This window comes from Talpa occidentalis, unplaced genomic scaffold (genome assembly GCF_014898055.3).
Source record: "Talpa occidentalis isolate TD23 unplaced genomic scaffold, MPIMG_talOcc4v2.1 talOcc4.10, whole genome shotgun sequence".
Taxonomy (NCBI): Eukaryota; Metazoa; Chordata; class Mammalia; order Eulipotyphla; family Talpidae; genus Talpa; species Talpa occidentalis.
Genome location: NW_023600993.1, coordinates 29096413 through 29118296, shown reverse-complemented (window position 1 = coordinate 29118296; position 21884 = coordinate 29096413). Strand labels below are relative to the sequence as shown.

At 42.9% G+C, this 21884-nt stretch overlaps 1 protein-coding gene and 1 pseudogene across 3 annotated transcripts; one reads left to right on the top strand and one right to left on the bottom strand.

The window, feature by feature from the left end:
• The first annotated feature begins 1088 nt into the window (after window positions 1-1088).
• Window positions 1089-1759, top strand: LOC119258455 (RAD9, HUS1, RAD1-interacting nuclear orphan protein 1-like; annotated as a pseudogene).
• Window positions 1760-9674: 7915 nt separating this feature from the next.
• Window positions 9675-21594, bottom strand: ZNF621 (zinc finger protein 621). Of its 3 annotated transcripts, none has more exons than XM_037526763.2 (6): window positions 21522-21594; window positions 20946-21092; window positions 20751-20836; window positions 14206-14332; window positions 13515-13619; window positions 9675-11873 (listed from the first exon to the last, which is right to left on the bottom strand). In XM_037526763.2, the coding sequence occupies exons 3-6, from the start codon at window positions 20772-20774 to the stop codon at window positions 10813-10815; spliced, it is 1317 nt and encodes a 438-aa protein (XP_037382660.1). In that variant the 5' UTR covers window positions 20775-20836; window positions 20946-21092; window positions 21522-21594; the 3' UTR covers window positions 9675-10812. The 3 variants fall into 3 exon arrangements, with proteins under 3 accessions (XP_037382660.1, XP_037382664.1, XP_037382669.1); XM_037526767.2 differs by having other exon boundaries at window positions 20946-21068; XM_037526772.2 differs by lacking the exon at window positions 21522-21594 and adding an exon at window positions 21389-21515.
• Between the last annotated feature and the right edge of the window lie 290 nt (window positions 21595-21884).

The window sequence follows — 21884 nt, the reverse complement described above, 5'->3', positions numbered from 1 at the left end:
CTTTTCCCTTGAGACAACAGAAATGGAGCATGGTGCAGTTCCCCAAAGTGCCCCTGTGGATAAAAGGAGGCCACACGGATCCTGACGCCCTTGCTACCTGCCAGTGGCTCACTTTTCATGTAGGGAAGGAAGGAGAAATGAAGAGTGACCCTTCACAGTACAGTAGGTGAAGTTCAAGTAGTAGATGCCAGGGCCAGGGCCAGGAACAGGAAGCCCAACCTAAAGATGGCACTGAGACACCTGGAGAAGGGCACTTCCAGTCCCACCCCCACCAGGAACAACATTCTCACTTGCTGTGTGCTTTCTGCAAGGCAAGGAAAATAAAGCTACCTGAACAAAGTAGACACAGAATAAGTGCAGCTTTTAATCTTCCATTTCCAGCCCAGGCAGCAGAGGGAGAAGGAGGCCAGCACTACCTGGTGGTTCTTCTGCATCAAAGGGTGTTGAGGCCAGTGGCAGCAGGCACAGATGGAGTACTGGATGCTGCGGCTGATGGAGCTAAAGGACCATGGGAGCTGCAGGGGGATGTTCCACTGAAATTGTTGGTGCTGACTCCTCCATATGCCTCTGAGAGGCCTAAGTGCCATCTCATTATTTCCAGGGCTCCATATTATCATTCTCCTGGTTCTGGTAGTGCAGCCACAACTGCTTGTTTTTGTGGGACACCTCAAATTGGACCTATGATAGAAATGCAGTGGCCCAAGGCAGGCAGCCCTGCTGACCAGTCCACGGTCTGCACACTCCAGGTAAGGATGGAAGGCTTCATTGTTGCTGCACTGTGTCCAGCTGCACCCGTGGCCCCAGCCCACTCAGGCGCCCTGCACTGTCACCATCCCTGCCTGGCTGCCTGCCCCCAAATTGCCACTGCCCTGCAACCACACCAAAAAAATTCAGTATAAGCAGGACTTCCAAAATGATGGAGTGAGTCCAAGCTGAGTAGTGACCTGGATGGGGGGGGAGGGGGAGGGTTGGGGTCGTGGGTAGCATGGGTTGAAATTGAAGCCTGTTGCCCAACCTGACAACAACCTACCAGTACCACGTGGCTACATATTGTTCTTCATTTACCTATAGATGCCTCCTCCCAGACAAAAAAAGTCCCTGAAGTTCCCAGAAAGCCCAAATGCTATCCTACCAATAACCACTAGAGGGCGCCAAACACTGCTACGCAGCTTCCCTACGTCCCATGGCCACACTAGGTGCCCAGCAAGCCCGATGACCACAACACTGCCACTTCCTGGGAATCACCTCAGCTTACTACAAGAGCAGAGAGCTGGTTCCCAGTGTATAGGAAACATTATCACCAAGGCTGAGAAAGAAACAACTAACCTGTGAGAGTCCACAGTCTTCTTCCAGTTCAGTCACAAATGGGATCGCGTGATCAGGGAGTGCCCCATCAATCAGAAAGACATTTCTGGAAGATTCTTAGTTCCAATGTCAATGTTCAGTCCCCAAAGCTGTGGGGAACTGTCAGCACATGCACTTCAAAACTTACTTATGTGTTCAATCCACCTGATAATTACACCCCAGAGTCATCTTCTATGAAAGGGCCCACTCCCCCGGGGCCCAAAGGAAAACAGTCTTTCAAGCTACTCCCATCACACTAGTACTCCCAAAAACCCAGACCTGGAACCTGTTTTGGCTAAAGACACTCCAGAGAAAAAACATGAGATTAAGGTCACATGGGGGAGGCAATGCCACCAATTTATTTACTTCCGAGAGAGGGACGCTGAGAAAAAGTCAATTCCTTGTGAAAAACTGACTTTCTCAGAGATCAGCCTCTCTCATCAGCAGACTCAAAAAATTGATTGCTGGTTTTCATAGAGTTGCTAAAGTCACTTTCATGGCTTCACAAGAAGCAGCCACAAAATCAATAGAATAAAATGGAAATAACACCAATAACATCAAGAGAAAAAAGGTATTTTAAATAAAAGCCCTGGAATCATAAGGGAATTCAATTTCTAGATTTGCTTTCTAAAAGATCTTGTGTCATGAACAGTTTTTAGTGTCCCAAACAGTTCACTTAATTTTTTTTTTACTATTTAAAGTATCTTTTTCGTTAGGGTTTAAAATGTAAGTTTTGCAAAAAGTTTTCAGAGTCCTGCTTTTGACTGTCAATAATACAGTGATATTGCCCTGTCCAGTCTTTTTTGTTTGTTTCCTTTAGCCACTATTCATTAATCCTTTACCTCATTCAAACTGATTCATACAGTACATTTTTGAGTACCAACTCTGACAGGTTTAATGGGCGTGTCCTCTCTGAACTGATGTATGGAAAAAATACAAAGCAAACTGACATAGTTGAGCTGCCACCGCTGCAACCTTAGCTCAGCTGCTGAAAAGTCTGCCATGTGGAAAGGGCAGAAGCCCTGTTCCCAGTGAAAACAGAGGGACCAGGGGAGATAACATAACTTAAGTTTGCAGTATTTTGATTTTTTTGTTTCCAACAAAAGAAATTTTTGTACAAGTATTCATTGTGCCATCTTTTGAACTTTTTTAGATGTTTAACAATTTTGAAAATGTTTGGGCAACATTTACTCAGCAAGTAAGTTGCACTAGCAAAGTAACTAATTATTTTCAGGCCTCCCTGGTGGCACAAGGTGTTAAGTACCACACTATGAAGCAATCCACAGCCTCTGCAGCACAAGTTCGATCCCAGGCCGGCCAGAGAGAAACCCACATGGCGAGGCAGACCTCTCCTGTCTTGCCTGCTGCTCCCCTCAGCAGTGTATTTCAGTCAGTCTGCCTGTTCTGTTCCGGGCTGTCTCTGGTGAATCCTCTCACCCCCTGCATCTCTGGCCTGTGCCCCAGCTCTTGTATGCATAAATAAATAAATCTTTAAAAAAAACCACTATTTTCTCCATCCCTCACTTATTTCCCCAGCCATATTGAATTTCCTTTGGTATTTCAAATTAGCCATCTGCTTTCCTGTCTCAGGTCCTTTGCTTTCTCCCTCTCCTCTTCCTTGGCTCCCTTTACAACACTCCAGTTAAACCTTTCCCTAAAATGCTTATCAAAATTGTAACAGTTTTGCAACTACCTGTTTATCTGACTCCCAAAAGGATTCAAGAGAGTAAGGACTTGTTCACGAGTGTCCCAGGTTCCTAGCACATAGTAGGCACCCCATAAATATTTTTAAGAAAATGAATGTTTTAAATGGATTCCCAAATGCCATCAACTCTCATGACTCTCACTTATGTTAGGGAAGTACTATCTTAGGTTTGTCTCTAAGGAAGAGTTATCATGTTAGCTTCAGTTCTGCTGATATTCCCTGAAGGCCTCTGCCAGCCTACCCTTCAAAATCCATAATGAACTTAGGTTTGGAGGTATGTAGAAAATCAAGCAGAATGAGCATGCAGTCATTTAGGGGGGAAATAAGTTGTAAAAACAAACAAACAAACCAACACCAGTCAAGGACAAGGAAAAAAATATTCTGCAAAGGCTCATCCAGTGGCTTACTAGAGCTTACTCAGTAAGTATCTGGTATGTCATGTATGTGACAGGGTAAGAAAGAAAGTGGCCTGTGATTCTTTGTTTTGCTGCAGCCAATTATCAAGAAGCAAACATTAATTTTTCTTCTCCCAGAAGAGTGGCCAGATACTGTGAACACTAAAATCTAGACTTTTCTCTACCCATGGGAGCAGTTAAAAATTTGTGTTTCTATAAAAAAGAAACTAAATAGGACTCTACTGCCATGACATTACCTTAAAAATACACATTTGCTGTAAAAGTATAAACTTATTGAAGAGGATTAACAAGATTGGCAAGAGGGTGCAATGCAGGCTTTGTGCTTTTCTGGTTGGTGAAGAGAATCTAGAATAAAGAGAGTAGTTCCCCCAGAATTGGGAAAAGAAGTGGGAGGACATGAGACATGTGTATTCAGGTGGCCCGAGGGTGCAGGAGGAGTTGTCCGCTCAGGATGAGTTGAACACTAGGGAGGAGTGAGCTGTCATGGTGCAGTATGGCAGTCCAGGGGAATGGTGCTAACAATCCGTTTAAGATGTGCTCAAGGCAAGCTAAAGCATGTTCAAGTTTGAGAAGCATTGGTCTGTAGTATGATCCCATCGAGTGTTTTTTTAAACCGTGTTTTAAGTTCCACCTTGTGAGTGGGACGTTGGGGAGCAACTGCTTCCATCATAATGGGAGGATGGGGCACAAGATGTTCTCTAAAGTCTATTCCAGCTATAATTCTACAAATGGCCCAGAACCTTCTCAGCAAATAGCAAAATTATCAAATATATTTAACTATATATATAAAATTCCATGAATTATGTAAAATAGTTTACAAAATTTATAAGTTAAATTATATTAAATATGTTAAATAGTCATAGGCATGCTATGCTGTGTAACCACCTCAAACAGAGTGGCTTAAAACAACAATCACTGATTTTGCTAATGAATATGAAATGTGGGCAGGACTTGGTAGGAAAGGCTCACCAAACTCCACACAGCATCAGCTGGGCACTGAAGGAGTCATTTCCAAGATGGCAGGTTGGGGTTGGCTGTCAGTAGGCACTCAACTGGGATGAAGACTGGAAATTATACTTTCTCTCCACATGGCCTGGATTGCACATACATAAACACACACACACACACATAAACACACGCAAAAGGAGGAGAATAACATATGTTTTGTTCATTGTAACATCTCAATAAGGATTCAGATGGGAAATTACATTTTTTTACCTTTACATTTTATGCTGATTTTATCATTAACTGTATTCCCAAAACAAAAAGCAAGGTGTGGTGTCATCAGGTCTCCACTTCTCTGCAACTCTCTGGACTCTGCCCTCTGCCAGGTTATCTGGCTCCCCTCAGGCTGACGAGATAACTGTAGGGGCTCTGAGTATCACATTCTGACCTGATTAAGACCGAAAGGCCACTTGCTACAGGTCTCTTTTGTTAGAGTAAAAATTTTACCCCTTGAAGTCCCTCAGAAGCCCTCCCTGAGTCACTAGCCAGAATTGCAGTACAGTCATTCCCTTGCTGGTAAGAAAGAGGTCAGAGTCCTGCTTGATTAACTTGGACCGGAAATGCTTATAAGGAAGAGATTTGATGTTTTGTAGGCAATCAAGTGTTGCTTCCACATGTTTATACTGCTCTTTATTTCATTTAATTGTATTTTTTTTAATTTAGGTAATGTGGGTATGTTACCAGGCAACACCCATGCTCTTCATTTTAGATATAGAATCTGTTGAGTTCTGGTTGTGACTGGTGAGGATATAGCTTTTTTATATCTCAATGCACTCTTTCTCCCAATAAAACTGTTTCACAAATTTTGGTTATTAAAAAAACATGTTTATGGCCTCGCTGGTGGCGCAGTGGGTTGAGTGCCGCACTGTGAAGCTGTCCACAGCCTCTGCAGCACGGGTTCAATTCCTGGCCGGCCAGGGAGAAACCTACACAGCGCAGCAGACCTCTCCTGTCTCACCCGCTGCTCCCCTCAGCAGTGTATTTCAGTCCGTCTGCCTGTTCTGCTCCCCGCTCTGTCTCTGGTGAATTTTCTCACCTTCCCACGCCTCTGGCTATACCCCAGTTCTTGTATAAATAAATAAATCTTTTAAAATAAAATAAAATATGTATCATGACTGTAATTATTGCTGTTTGATAAGCCAGATTGCATTTTCATTTCATTTTCTTTCTCAACTTTTTATTTTTATTTCATAGTTGCCTGAGCTTTTTTCCCCCTGATAATTTACTTTACTTTGTATGATCTCTTAATCATTTCTTTTAATTCTCACAGATCTGTGAAACAACTATGTTTATCTAAACACTTTTAGTAATCTACCAGTTCCTTATCTTCTTTTCAGATATTCCCCATAATCCTTTCTCCTTCTATTCCCATCTGGACTGGTGCTGTCTAACCTCAGTAGACTGTTGGCTTCTTGGGGCTTCCTTTCTCCTCCTCCTTGCTGGACTCCCAATTTCCTAGATCTTCTTTCTGGATTACCTCCTTACTTTTCTGAAGCTTACATTCTTATGATTGCTCAATTATTTAGTCCCTGGATATCCAAAAATGTTTATATAATAATTAGGTGTCTTGTTTATCGAAAATGAGACACCTAAGAAGTACAAGAAAATTGTCCTATGCACAGTACACAGTAGCTACAAAGAGATCCTCCCTTCTCAGGAACAAGTACAAATTGACTTTTAATTCCTGCTGCCTGTACATTTGAGACTCATTATTCACATTTCTACAATCTAATGGATATAACTTCTCCTATAATTAACCAATTTGCTAGTAGCCACTGAAGAACAAATTACAACTAAACAGCTAATATATCCTGAAAAACAATGGAGAGAGAAAAAAAAACTCTACCCTATATAAGTAATTACTTTACACACCGAAAACTCCTGCTATATTTGAGTTTTCTGAGAAAGTTAAAATCTGAGCTGAATATGGGCAACAAAACACCTCAGTTCTGTCCCTTAAGCAAGGTCATTTACCATGTCTGGAGTCTCATATCTTTTTATACAAATCTTATATAGAAAATCTAACTTGCAATACATTGTGGCTCAATATTAAATGGTAAACAGGAGCGCATATATTTTTATCATTACTAATAACAAGATGTCCTCAGGGAAGTAGCAAGAGTAGAATACACTGAAACTTTGACAACTGAAATTTCCTGTAACACCACAAATCCACTGTAACTAGTAAGTAAATAAATAGAAATGAAGTAACATTGAATAGTGATTCACTTAGAAGATGAGCCAGTCTTACAATTGGGTATCATGTAATAAAAAATTCAAGATGTTTCCTTTAAGGGACTGATTCAATCATTTGGCTTTTAAGGCAGTATTTTCATATTAAAGCAAGTAACATAAGTTCTTTCACCACAGTCATGAAATAAGATACCAGTACTGTTCTACTTAAAGGGATATTAAGAGATCACATCTTGTAAAGCACTTTAAGAATCATTAATTCAAAATGTTAGAAACCAAGTCTCTGACTACTATTATTTGTTTTCAGACAAGAAACAAGTGGTAAAGATGGACGGTGAAGGACAACTCATAGACGGGCATTTGGAATTGGGTTCCTGGCATTTCATACAGAATATGAGAAAATGGATGAGGTAGGAGAAAAAGAAATATCATTTGTATTTCCTCAGCCTAGTCCACTGACATTTGATTCCCTTACACTTCATTTCTCTATAATTCTGCACCTAGTGCATATGTGTGTAATTTTGTATAAAATGTATATATTCCTAAACAGTATATTGTTTTAGATTTGAAATTTATACAAATCATATTGCAGTGTATCTGTTTTTTAATAATCTGAGGGTTTTTTGTTGTTCTATTTTTGACGATCATTACATTTAATATCTGGTAACACAAAATCTCCCACCTTGTTCTTTGAAAATTCTTATATATATTGTCCTTTTTATCTCTCCTCTCTCTCTCTTTCTCTTCTGTGTCTGTCTCTCTCTCTCTCACACACACACACACTCCTTTGGAATTCTGATTGGACGTGCTTTTAATTAATAACTTCATTTGGTAAAAAATGAAATCTTAATGATATTGATCTATTGATCTTCTTTGCCCATTATGTGGGGCATCCTTCAGTCATTCAGGTCATCTTCCATGCCTGTAATAGTGATCTGCTATTTTATAATTGCCTAAAATATCTTAAAAATCCTCTCCTCATTTTAGGACTTTTCCACATTATAATGTGGACTCTATCACTGTCCCAGATAGAATCCAGATAAATTCCGTACACATTTATCCCACTCCCACTGAAGCAGTACACCTTTGCAGAAGATGGCTAGGAAAATCATGAGATCCTACAGTCTCCTACCAAAATGGTTGTGAGGAAACTTGCTTTTCCTCCAGAATATGTAGTGAACACCCTGGTTGTCTAGTTCTACTATCAGTGGGCTGGGGGTGGAGTCTAGTAGCAGGCATCAGCAGCTGCTGAGTTACCTCTGAAATATTTGGTAGTATCAGTGGCCATTTTTCTTGCTTCAGCTTCTGTGGAATCCAGGCGTGGTTCCTCCTTGGAAATTTTGCAAGTTAACTACTAGTATGTAGTAAATCTCTTGTTCACTGTCACAAATATCCGCAACTGAACACTGGCTGACAAAGAATTGGGAAATAGAAGTAGTTATTGAGTATAAAAGGATCATAAAAAGGTGGAACTATCTTAGCAGAAGTGACAGACCATAGAAGATCAGAGATTATAAACTCCAAAATAGATGGGCAAGATGAAATGTCCTACCACTTTGGGCCTGACTTGGCTCCACCCAGGCTAAAGGCACAGCCACTCTCTGGAGTTTATGGTTCTCCTGGCTGAGGGCAGAAACAATCAGCAAAGCCTGAAGACTGAGAAGGCGTTGTTGGGGGTTTAATTAAGCCCCATCCTCGACGTTCACAGATACCTGAACCTCAGTTCCTAACCTAAGGAAGTCCGTGGGAAGTCCGTGCTGTAGGATGGCTGGCCCGCAATATGACTTAGGATTTACCTTTCTCATGTCTGTTTGAAGTGACTCTTTCACCTGGCTTCAAGTTTGTCAGTTTATGCCTTTCCATTTGCATTTTATTGTTTTAGTGGGGTTTTGGGAGGTGTGAACGCTGATATATTAAACCGCCATCTTTTTAAAAACTCTCTTGTATATCTTATTTCTGCTAAGTTCATCTTGGTCTGCTTGTTTGCTTGTCTTCATTCCTAGTGAACTTTTTTGTTTCCCACTATCAAACACCACCCCTCAGCTTTGTGAATTCCAAGCCTTCGAACTTACTTTCAACATTCATGCATTCAGGACTGTAAATATTGCTCTAAGCACCACATTTTGTCACATCCCATAGACCCTGCTAGATCCTGCTCTTACTGTTGTTCAGTTCTGAATCCTCTGCAACATCCACTTTGTGTGCTCTTTAAGTTAAGAGTTATTTCAAAGTGTATTGACTTTGTATTAAGAAAAAGTGTATTAACTGTAATAAAAAAAAAGTAAACTTCCTCATTACTTCAGCTATCAAGCAAGTAAGTAGCAAAAGGAAGCCAATGCCAACACCCACAAGCCTTCTGGCAGTGGTGACCTTAAAAACTCTTCCTACTCCACTTCAGATCACTCTGTATCCCTCTCCCTTTTTCCCCTACAGACCCTATTTCACTTGTTTTTCTTGCTTCTTCTATTGATAAATCAACAGCATCTACTAAACTACTTTTAGAGATCTCTCTCCTGAGGATCTACTGTGAAATAAAGCAGACCCACCCCATGTCCTTTATAAATACCTCCAAAGTAGGCATTTTCTGTTTAAAGCATATCTCTCAAAGTATGGTACATACTATAGGTCTGGGCATAACCATAGATAACCAAAACTAGACTTTCTGGGAGTTAGACCAAAAACTTACTCTTTTACACCACATTCAGTAACATGCTATAAAGTTTAACAACCCCGGGCCTCCCTGGTGGCGCAGTGGTTCAGCCCTGGGTTGCGAAGCTGCCCGCGGCCTCTGCGGCGCCGGTTCGATCCCCGGCTGCTCCCAGGCCACTGGAGGAGGGTCCCACATGGTGCGCAGACCTCTCCTGCCGCCTGCTGCTCCCCTCAGCAGTGTACTTCGGTCCTTCTGCCTGCTCTGCTTCCCGCTCTGGCTCTGGTGAATTCTCTCACCCTCCCGCGCTTCTGACTGTACCCAGTGCATGTATAAACAAAACAAACAAACAAATAAAATAAATAAATAAAAACATGCCTCTATTAAAAAAAAAAAAAAAAGTTTAACAACCCCTACCTTGAAAGCCTTTCTGTTAGCTGGAGAAATAACTAGATAGTAAACACAACTTTAAAGAAAAAATGTCTGGCCTGTCCATCAATGTTGAAGGATTAACTTTAAACAAATGCTAATAATGCATAACTTGGGTTCTTTTTCTTTACATCACCCTTTGCGTAGCTGTAAAAGATCCTCATCAAGGTTAAAAGCAAGAACAATCCAAAACTCCACCTCCCAAGGGTATAATTCAGTGGTAAAGCAAGACACTCATTCAGATTTCCCCCAAGTGCATTTTACGCTGTTGCTCCAATTTCTTTAGTAATTTGCCAGATTCTTGTTAACAATTCATGCTATATGTAGAAAGTAAATTGTAGAATTCAATGCTGATAAATAGAAAACCAGAACGCACACCAAGAAAAAATTTGTACAGTAGATGGAAGAAACATGAATACATTTGTATATATTTACTTAAGAAACCAAAGTTTAAAAGACACATCTAGATATTAAGAGCAAAACTAAAAGGGAAAAAAAAACTTTATGTTTAAAGACAGGCTCACTATCAATCAGGGAAATGATTGCTATTACTGCATACATATTATCTTTCATATGCTCTTTTGCATAGACACGAGTTCCTCAATGATCCATGCCAAGGGCAATGCAACTTCACTTGCATTAGTACAACATTTAGCCCATAAAACAATCAGCACCTAATTCCAAAATCCATTGCTGGAAGCATACTCCCATTACCAAGCCCCACAGGCTTGCAGACCTCCTCCATTTCTCCCAGGCTATTTCTCTCTAATCGCAATGGCCTAATACAGGGATGCTCTCTCTCTGAAACTTTTCTAACACAAAGAAGTGTCCACTTCGTACACCAGCACCCCAACAATGCATATATGACCACTGTTGTTCAAGACTGAAAGAGAATCAATACAAAGGTCAAGTATTTCCATTTCCTACCCAGAAGAAAAGAGAATATATTATATGTATACAGTCTTCAAATGTATTTCTGCTGAAACAGTTGTATCAAACATAAAAGAAATACAAATGAAACTCAAATTGGAGATTTGCTGGGTCTAAGAGCCAAAAAACTACCAAAACAAAGCTCATGATGGGTGAGAAGAAGGGGTCAGAATAATTGGGGATGGCTTTACAGTAGGAGTAAGACTCTGGAAGACCCGTACTATTTGGACAGGTGAAGAGGGTATTCCAGATGTGGGCAGCAGCATGAACAAAGGCCCAGAGGTAGGAATGAACACAGCATGTGGAAAAGTCAATGAAGGCACAGCCAGAGCTGGGGCAGAGCATGGACCCTGGAGAGGAACCAGAGATAAGGCTGAAGAGGGACACTGGGGACTCACTGGGGGTGGCTGAAGCATCTTGACAGGCTTCTTTTCCACAGGGTGCAATTTCTGATGCTGCACAAAACTGCCATACCATTTGAAGGCTTTCCCACACACTTTACATTCATAAGGTTTCTCTCCAGTGTGAACTCTCTGATGATGAATGGAGGCGATCTTCTGAGTGAATGCCTTGCCACACTCCTTACACTGGTAGGGTTTCTCCCCAGTATGAATTCTCTGATGAACAATAAAAAGTGACCTACAACCAAAAGCTTTCCAGCATTCTTTACATTTATAGAGTTTCTCCCCAGTGTGTAGCCTCTGATGCTGAAGATAGGCTGCACTCCTACGGAAAGCTTTTCCACATTCCTTACATTCGTAGGGTTTCTCTCCAGTGTGGATCCTCTGATGCTGAGTCAAGGCTGTGTTGGAACTCAAACCTTTGCCACACTCCTTACATTCATAGGGCCCTTCTCCAATGTGATTTTTCTCATGTACAATACAGTCATAGCTGGACTTGAAAGCTTTGCCACATTCCTTACACTTGAAGGGCTTTTCCCCAGTATGACTCACCTGATGCCTAATTAGTTTTGAGTTATATCTGAAGATTTTTCCACACTCTTTACATTCATAGAACTTCATTCCACCTCGTAGTATCAGATTCGGATTCAGGCTGAAAGTCTGCCATGCTGCCTTGCTTTTATAATCAAAGTGCTGAGAAACGTTTCTGAGGAGCCCTCCTACTGGTATTCTGTGAGATTCTGCTTCTTCAGAGGCTTCCTGCTTCACAGTTGGCGACTCTTTCTTGATCCAGGACTCAACACCTGACCAAAGAAATCACAAGTGGCCTAGTTACTGTCTGGAAAGAAAACAAGATCCAGTAGTCCTAATTTACTTTTATAAGATGTGATTTAAAAAAAAAAAAAAAAAAAATCCCCCAAAATGGCTACAAGTATCCATAAAGAAGAATGAGAAAAAGAAAAATACAATTTAGGATGTTCACCTTACTGGTTTTAAACTTTACAGCGGTGCAAAAGCAATACACATTCAGTAGGAGCCATGCTTCAAATTTTGCATCCTAATCTTTTTTCTAGATTAGTTACATGCAGGTACGAAACTCATAATGCTGGGAGGCAGAGGCCACAGCTCCCAGCCAGCCACCCAATCATAAGAGTAAACAACACATACTCTGTAGTGTACTGTGTTGCCCTTGTTTTTGCCTCAATGCTGTCATAAGTAACCCCATTTTAAGTCAAGGAAGATCTGTAACAACATACACCTGGAGAGGGGACATTGGAAACAGCAGGAAGTGCCTCCTCTAAGGAAGACTGGGAAATGAACAGGCAGGAGAAACAGACAGAAGAAATGGACAGAACAAGAACTCTAAAAACAGGAAGGAAAGAAAGCAACATGGGGGGAAAATGGAGAAAACAGGAGAAAGGAGTGAGAGAAATAAGCAATGGAAAGCAAGAAATTATTATTATTATTTTTTTTTAAAGAACCCAGAAAAGAAAAAAGAAATCAGTGAGACTAGGAGAGCAGATGTGCAGCTCTGGCACTGCACGAAGTCTAGCAGGCCGGAAACACAAATTTGAAAAGAAAAAAAAAGGAGCCTAATGCCCGACCCATAAGCCAGGAAATCACCCCAACTCTAAAAGTATAAGTAATGGTCTAGTAATTCTATTTTTAAATAGTCCACATAATCTTCTGAGATTAAAGATTATTTCCTTTAGAAAGCCAGCTGGAACACAGGCCGAACTGGAGAGCGGCAGGTCACGGTGGTATTGCTGTGAAAAGAACTACTCTTTACAAAATAATAGTACACGTGAGAAGTAAGCGTGAAAACTCTTCCAAAAGCAAAGAAAACCCAAGTAATCAAAAGCTGCCAGGACTGGTGGGCAGTCTCAGGGAAATGCCAGGCTGTGTGTGAGTGTGTTTTGGGCACAGTGGCAAGGGAATATACCCTGCCCTTTTCTCTACAGTCCCATATAGGACAAACACAATGCAGACCTCAAGACTATGGCACACAAACTTTTAGGTGATTTAGACACTAAAAGGCAAATTAAAGGCACTTTTTCATTGTTGAAAGCCTGAAGGTAAAATTCACACCTATGACATATATAAATCATTTGACCCACATAATCATATTTTCCTTGAGGTTTGGTTAAAACCCTACTTCTCTGCAATGAAAGTTGGCATGTTAAAATGCTTCCACTGTAAGTTAGTAAAAGCAGTTTAAGAGCTACTGGGTCACAGGTTTTCTGTGAAAGGACAGTCACATGAATGTGATGCCATGAACAACTAGTGACTGTTCTTTTCAGGCTCAGTGTCAGAAATCAGCTGAAGTCAGTGAGCAGACCAGGTACAGATTTATAAATGAAGAGAGCTTTGTTCTCTGTTATAGATGAACGATTTCTAGCAAACCTGAATGGTAAAACCAGAAACTGCTATATTCTCTTACTCACCTGGACAGACACTTCTCCATATCTCTGCTTCCCAGGGATCAGGGCCCCATGGTGCTTCCCCTTTCTCCAGCTGGGAGATCAATATAGGTTTGGAGAGGGGAAGTGCTACTCCAGCCAACAAAAAAAAAAAAAAAAAAAAGGAAAAGAAAAGAAAAGTTATGGGGACATATCTAAAGTGCTCATGAGCTCTCTCACACCATTCCCGAATAAGCTAGTTGAGAAGAACAGAATGTCAAGGAAACCGAGTGAACCAACCCAGGGTTCTGAGAAAGGACTACAAACTGTACTCTAAGATAGGCCAAGGAGTTTGCACAGAAGAAACTACCACAGTGCTCCCGCTCAGAAGAAAAGAAATCTGTTCAGGAAGAACACTGTACTGGTATCTTGGGAGATTCCTCCACAGAGCTGAGGGCCCAAACCCCAGAACAATGGAAGGAAGTAGGAACAAAAGATGCACCTAAGCACACCAGAAAGTCCTCTCCCTCAGGTCCAGGACCATGCCATTCCCTGGGATGTAAGGAAGTAGCTTTCAAAACCAAAGAAAGTCACATGTTTTCCCACCCCGTTATCTCCAGAGGCCAGTGATTACAGAACTCCCCTCTGGAGTCATCAAACCCAGGAACTGTTAGAATTCCTCAAAATATCTGAGGAAGAGGTCAAATTGTCAAAAGGGCCACTAGGAGAGACTTACCCAGGGAAGCCACATTTGCATAATTCTCCAGCATCACCTCACTGTACAGGGTCCTTTGTGCGGAGTCCAGGAAGGCCCACTGATTCTGGGTAAAGTACACAGCCACATCCTCAAAGGTCACTGACTCCTGAAACAACAGGTTTCTGCTCAAGCTCTGAACAAAGGACAGAGGGACAGCATGAACCTCGGGGAAGACACAGACCTGCCAGGGCCTGCAATACTGAGCCTAATGAAGGTCTGCTCTACTGACAAGAGCACTCAGTTCCCAGCCCTCCAGCCAGTGTTCCCAATTCCAAATGGAAAAGCCCAATGCTCCCCTATCTGCACAGCTCTGGAGCTCCGAACTGTCAACCCAATCTCACAGTCTGGCATCTGGTACTCTGCATGCTAACTGCTTCAACCCCTATGTTCCTGCCTCCTTGGGCCTGGCAGCTCCTACCATCATGTACTTCACAATCCCACCACCTTATTATCTATGTACAAACCACTGCAGCAGTTGCCTCCTGACCCTGTCTCCACCCAGCCCAAGTATACATATGGAGCCTCACTTGCTCCCCACACCTAGCCTCTCCTTGATCTTCCCAACACTTCCGCTCTATGCAGAGGAGCTGTTCCCCAGAAATACCCCCAGGATTTGTAAATTTCTTTTTATACTTTCTTACTCATCAGAAAGCTGGCTGTCTCTCTCTCTCTCTCTTTTTTTAAAGATTTTATTTATTTATGCATACAAGAGCTGGGGTACAGGCCAGAGATGCGAGGGGTAAAAGGATTCACCAGAGACAGAGTGGGGAACAGATCAGGCAGACTAACTGAAATATACTGCTGAGGGGAGCAGCAGGAAACAGGAGAGGTCTGCTGCGCCATGTGGTTTCTCTCTGGCTGGCTGGGATAGAACTCATGCATACAGAGGCTGAGGATTGCTTCATGGTGAGGTGCTTAACCCCTTGCGCCACCAGGAAGGCCCTGGCTGGTTCTCTTAAAGGAAACCTGCAACCTGCATGTTCCAACCTCTGCCCTGAGCCACCTATCTTCCGAGAAGGTTGGCATTGCCCTGTCTGGGCACAGATACATTACCTAGTCTTGAGCCCCATGTGTGACCCTCTGGGCCTCCCCATGGGGCCAACTCCAAGAGTAAAGGGAACTAATACTTATAGTTCCCTTACTTAGGTTCCATGCACACAGCCACAAAGTGGCAGACCTGGGATTTCAACCTCTATCTGTCAAACAGCACACCTGGGCTGTTCCCACATACTAAACTACCTCCCACTCCAGGCTTATGAACTCTAAAATGATAGCTAATGCCTCATCATAACCTGGTGCTGTTCCCTCTGTAGAGAACAGCTTCTCAAATTCCCAGCTCCCTAAATCACCTGTTAGTCCATCTTTACCATGCTCCCTCCAGATCACATGGGCTCCGTCCCCCACTTTGGATGGAGGGATCAGCTATTTCAAAATCACAACCCCCTGGGAGCCAGACCCTCTGAATCTTCAATGCAATGTGACAGGCCCCCAAACAGTCCCTAATGGTATCTACTGGCTTCTTCCTCGGCTCCTGGTTGGAACAGTTCAGACCACAGAGACGGGTTCTTGCCTTGGAAGGGGTGTCATGCATCTTCTCATGCTTAAGTCCCCACTGATGACTGCACCTCCTAGGAGATTCTCACTATCCTATATAGTCAGTTTTGTTCTGTCAGCCAATAAAAATGAAAACACTGAACAACAGGGCTCAGAAAAACCCCTAAGTCATATCTCCCAGTAGCCCGGACCACAGCCTTTCCACCAGACCAAGCACAAGTGACAAGGAGAAAGCAATGGTCCTCCAGCCTCGTTGGGAGGAAACATGCCCCAAAGACAAATTCTGGCACCTCCAACGGCTCAAACAGCAGTCATACTGGCTCTACACTCAGGTCTTTACGAGAGGGTCCTTTTAACACAAGAACTATTAGGAAACTCAGCTCAAAAGGAGGCACTGGAAAAAAAAAAATATTTGAACACTCTACAGAGGGAGAGCTGGCCCTTAAAGTGGGTAATGATAAGGTCCAAAGGGCGCCGCCTAAATAGTCCAAGCCAAAAATCTAAACACCAGGTGTACCCTGATGTCCTGTGACTAATCACTGCTACAATAAGGCATTAAGGACTTCTGAGGACAGCAAGCACAAGCTCACAAGGAAACCAAAATTCATCTTTGCTTACAAGGCAAACTTCACTCCCTAACATCTCCAGAGTTATCCTCACGACTGTCTCTTCCGAGTCTAGCACCATCAACTTCTCCCAAATTGCTCTTCCCATCTGCTTATTTATCCCCAGTGTTTCATGGGTATGGGGGAGGGGGGAAGCATACTGTTACAGATAATCTTATTGTATTAAGGCAGCTGGGTTGTAAATATTTTCTTTCCTTCTTATGGATAGTTTCTATGTACCTCACCTTATTTTTCTCCACAGTATTTTTCACCATCCAACAAATTATATTGTTTATTGCCTTTTTCCCCTGACCATCAGAAAGTAAGTCCATAAGGAAAAGATTCTGTTTATGCTCATTATTGGTTTACTAGTACAGAGTACACTACACTATCTAGCAGATACTAGATGTATAAAATTGCTGAAAGAATTAATCTCAAAAATAGTGTGATCATAAATAAATTTTTTTAAGTTATGAAAAAGCTCAGAAAATCACAACAACTTATCAGTAAAATGCCAGAGCATCGTCACTAAAGTTGGTGGGTGATAATTTACCATTAGGTGAGATTCTATTTTCTGTGGAAGACTGGAAAGGAGCATAAATACAGGAAAGGCATGAACATAAAAACATAGAGTAGAATGTATACAAAAATAGCTTAGAGGGCCTCCCTAGTGGCGCAGGGGGTTAAGAAGCAACCTATGAATCTATCGGCAGCCACTGCAGCTAGAGTTCAATCCCCAGCCAGGGAGACACCCACATGGTGCAGCAGACCTCTCCTGACTCACCCAATGCTCCCCTCAGCAGTGTATTTCAGTCAATCCAGCTGTTCCGTTCCCCACTCTGTCTCTGGTGAGTCCTCTCACCCCCCCACACCTCTGGCCTGTACTCCAGTTCTTATATGCATAAATAAATATTTTTAAAAAATAGCTCAGAATATACCTAACAAAGATATGTACAATCAAGATGAAGAAAAATTAATGTCTAGTAAAATAACTAAAAGAACTGAGTAAATTGGAACATAACATTGTTTCTAAATAGGAAGAATCAAATTTGTGAACAAGTTAATAATCTCTAATTTTGACTATGAATCCAATTAAATCCACTCCTCCACCAAAAAAAGAAAAAAAAAAATGAGGTCTGTGGAGAGGTAGTGAATCAAGTCATCTGCAAAAATTAACTGTGAAAGACTATCCAAGAACATTGTAAAGAAAAAAACATTTTTTTAAAGATTTATTTATTTATGCATACAGGAACTGGGGTGTAAGGCAGAGGTGCAGGGTGGGGGGACGGTGAGAGGATTCACCAGAGAGAATGGGGAGCAGAACAGGAGGATCTACTGAAATACACTGCTGAGGGGAGCCACGGTGAGGCAGGAGAGGTCTGCTGCACCATGTGGGTTACTCCCTGGCCAGCCAGGGATCGAACTCGTGCTGCAGGGGCTGGCAATAGCTTGACAGCACTGTCTTTAACCCCTTTGCCACCAGGGAGGCCCAAGAAAAAAAAATTTTTGAAAGTAAAGATGAGGGGGAATTAGACCATACTTTAAAAAGACCGTACTTCAAGAAAATGAGAAGGCAAGCCACAGATAGAAATATCTGAAAAGACATATCTGCTCAAGGACTATTATCTAAGATATGCAAAGAACTCTTAAAATAATAAGAAAATCAACACAGCAATTAAAAAATGAGCAAAAGACTTATGAAAATACAAAGATGGCAAAATAGGCACATGAAAAGATGTTCAACATCATGTCATGAGGGAATTGCAAATTAAACAATGACAGCACTGGACACCTATCAGAAAAACACAAAATCCAAGACACTGACAATGCCAAATGCCGGCAAAGATGTGGAGCAACAACAACTTTCATTCATTGCTGATGGGAATGCAAAATGGTACAGTCACTTTACAGCTACATGATCATCTGTCAGTTTCTTACAAAACTAAACTTACTCTTAATATATGATTGAGCAACAATGCTCCTTGGTATATTCCCAAATAAGTTGAAAACTTACGTCCACACAAAAACCTGCACACAGATGTTTATAGCAGTATTATTGATAATTGCCAAAACTTGGAAGCAACCAAAGATGTCCTTCAGTAGGTGAATGGATAAAGTGTGCTACATTCAGATGATGGACTGTTGTTCAGTTCTAATAATAAAAAATTATTATTTATAGTAGTGTTATTCATCACTGTCAAGTCATGAAAAGACAAGAAGGATTCTTAAATGCATATTACTAAGTGAAAGAAGTCAATCTTTTCAGATTCCAATTACATGAAATTCTGGAAAAGGCAAAGCTATGAAAACAATAAAAAGATCAAAGGTTGACAGGGAGGGAGGAATGAACAGGCACAGCACTGAGTAAACTCAGTATGATTAAAAGACTCTGTATGATACTATGATAATACAGTTTATCTACAATAATGGATACACATTGTTATAATTTTGTAACTGATAGAATATGTAACACCAAGAATGACTCATCATGCAAACTAGGATGCAAACTTTGGATGAATATGTGTCAATGTCATTTCATCAATTGCAACTAATGTACCACTCCAGCAGGGAATGTTGGTAATAGTGCAGAGGTCCTGCATATGTGGGAGGACAACATAAGGGAATTATGTGCTTTCTATTCATTTTGCTATGAATCTAAACTCATTGTAAAAAAATATAGTGTATATAAACATACCCAAAAAAGGATAACATTTAATCTTACTTCGACTGCATTGCAACTCACCTGTAAGAACTGGAGATCCTTTTTAATATATAAATCCAACATGTCACAAAAACACACACCCCTGGGCCTCCATGGTGGCGCAGCGGTTGAGCACTGGGCTGCGAAGCTGCCCGCAGCCTCTGCAGCGCCGGTTCGATCCCCGGCCACCAGGCGAGGGTCCCACATGGCGCGCAGACCTCTCCTGCCGCCCGCTGCTCCCCTCAGCAGTGTACTCCATCCGTCTGCCTGCTCTGCTCCCCGCTCTGGCTCTGGTGAATTCTCTCACCCTCCCGCGCTTCTGATGTACCCAGTGCTTGCATAAATAAATAAATAAATAAATAAATAAATAAATAAATAAATAAATAAATAAATAAATAAATCTTTAAAAAAAAAAAAAAAACACACCCCTGCTGAAATCCTATAGTGCCTTCTCACTGAACCCAGAACAGAAACCAAAGTGTTCAGTGACCCACATGCGCCAACTTTCCCACCCCACAATGAACACTTTTCTCTATCTCCCCGCTTCTAGAGCACACTCAACTTTCTTTCCTACTTCAGCATCTTTGCATCTGCTCTCTTCTGTGAAAGATTCTTCTTAATTCTCTGTTCAGTAAATCCCAGGATTGTTTCTATTTCATCCTTGAGGTCTCAACTCTCATGTAACCACCTCCATGAGGACTCCCCTGACCTTTGGAGGCAGTTTCTTCAGGGCTTTTCAAATTTGACAAGGTAGATAAGAATTACCTGAAAGGCTTATGATTAAGGTCATGCCTCTGACCTTAGTGACCCTCCTACCCAGTCTGGTTTTGAGTCTAAGGGTGGGACTCAAGAATTTGTAATTCTAATGCTGATGCTGCCCATCTGTGAGTCACTTTTGAGAAGCACTACTTCTTCAACAAATAAATATGGTATTGACTCATTTCTTTATAGACTGTCTATCTTGCTCAAAATACCTTCCACAAGAAAAGGGAACCTATTTGTATTATTCAATACTATGTACCTAGGACTTAGAATGTCCACACAAAACAATGCCAGTCTCTCTGGACTCCATCCACAATTTGGAGGGCAATCTCTGATTTCAGACTTTCATTTGTAGAATATGATCTGGATTTCCACATTCAGGGAGGATTCTTGGCTTGGATACCCCTTTCCCCATGTAAACCTACACATCCAAGCTCACCATTCTCTACAAACAACACTGATTCCTCTAGGGTGCATTTACAGCCACAGTCCTCCAGATTGATTCAAAGGGTAAACCACAGGGCCTCCCCTGTGGCATCGCGGGTTAAGCACCCTGCTGCGAAGCTGTCCGCAGCCTCTGTAGCGCTGGTTCAATTCCCCACCAGTCAGGGAGCTACCCACATGGTGTGGCAGACCTCTCCTGCCTTGCCCATTACTCCCCTCGGCAGTGCCTTTGGTCCATCTGCCTGTTCTGCTCCCTGCTCTGTCTCTGGTGTATTCTCTCACCCTCCCACACTTCTGGCCTGTACCCCAGTTCTTGTATTAAAAAAAAAAAAAAAAAAAAAAAAAAGGGGAAACCACAGATTGGCAAAGTTAGGTCTGAGTGATCCTTTCCCAATAACGTGGCAGCTAATCAGCTAATGTGATTTTTTTCTTAAAGACTGAATGGAAGCTCAGCTCACCTGAGGCAAAGTTGTTTGGTGCATGGCTGATGTCCCCTGGTTTCAGGCACTGTCTTCTGAGATTGGAAAAGCAAGGACCTTAGAAACTAGGAGAAGAAGAGCCATAAGTGCAATGGATCTTGTCCTGCTCTTAGCCCCCTGTGGCCTTCCCATTTTCACTTTCAGCACAGCAAGGAGACTCGCTCAGGGCCCTACCTCCTCATGAATTGCTGTGCCTGATCCTCAGGACAATCCTCCATCTGCCTGTTCAGTTCAAGAACGTTCCCGAACCCCTTCCACACGGAGCAAACTGAGGGATCCAAGAGAGGGATCCTGTCCCTACAGTGATGGAAATGAACGAACCTAAAAAAGTATTCACAGAATGGTCACAGGTGCCAAGGTCACAGGTCACCGGCCTAAGGAAGGTGCCTATGGAGAGGCGAGACAGAGGCGGCCGCACGTGAATTAAGGGGAAAATACCGGGTCTTGCGCTGGGTGACGCTGGGAGCGTCTCCACCCAGGCGAACAGGGAACCCCAAACACCAAAAACGTCAGTACCAGGCACGGGGGGCTGTTGAGCCAGTTTCTTTAGGCCAGAAAGGCGGCTGGCGCCCCCGCGGGCGGGGGGCCGGGCCGGGCTCCAGAGGGCCGCGCAGTACCTGGGGCGGCGCCCGCGAGGCCGGGAGGCCGGCGCTGCGGGCCGGGAAGTGGCGGGCCGCCGTGTGAACCAAATTCAGGGGAAGGGGCGCTGACAAGGCGCCAGGGTAGCGAGGAATCCCGCACTGTGCGGACCTGGCACGCAGAACTCGCTGGGACACAAAGTTCTTCCTCCGACCCCCGAGAAATCCGAGCTAAAAGCCGGAAGGGAAACAGGCGCGCCGGCCGAGCGCCCCTCTAGGCCTCCCGGAGGCTGCCCGTCTCGGTGGTCCCCCGGCCCCGCCCCGCGTGGCTCCGGCTGCCTGAGACCCGGGCTGGCGCCTGCCTGCGTGATCCCACTCGAGCGCGGGGCTGCTGCTCGTGTTGCTCCAGGTGCAACCGGTGGCACAGCCGCGGGTTGGGGTGGGGTGGCCCTGATGCGCCCCAGTTGTACTCAGCCCTCGGCCCAGATGAGGCCCCAGTTAACCGATGGCCCTGTCAGCGGCCACCTGGGTCACT

What these genes read in the sequence shown, in the direction of transcription:
- ZNF621 (XM_037526763.2), bottom strand. Translation starts at nt 20,774, where the DNA reads ATGCACCAAACAACTTTGCCTCAG. An exon ending in TGCAAATGTGGCTTCCCTGG is followed by an intron (nt 13,620 to 14,205) that starts GTAAGTCTCTCC and finishes TGGCTGGAGTAG; the next exon opens with CACTTCCCCTCTCCAAACCT. An exon ending in ATGGAGAAGTGTCTGTCCAG is followed by an intron (nt 11,874 to 13,514) that starts GTGAGTAAGAGA and finishes TTCTTTGGTCAG; the next exon opens with GTGTTGAGTCCTGGATCAAG.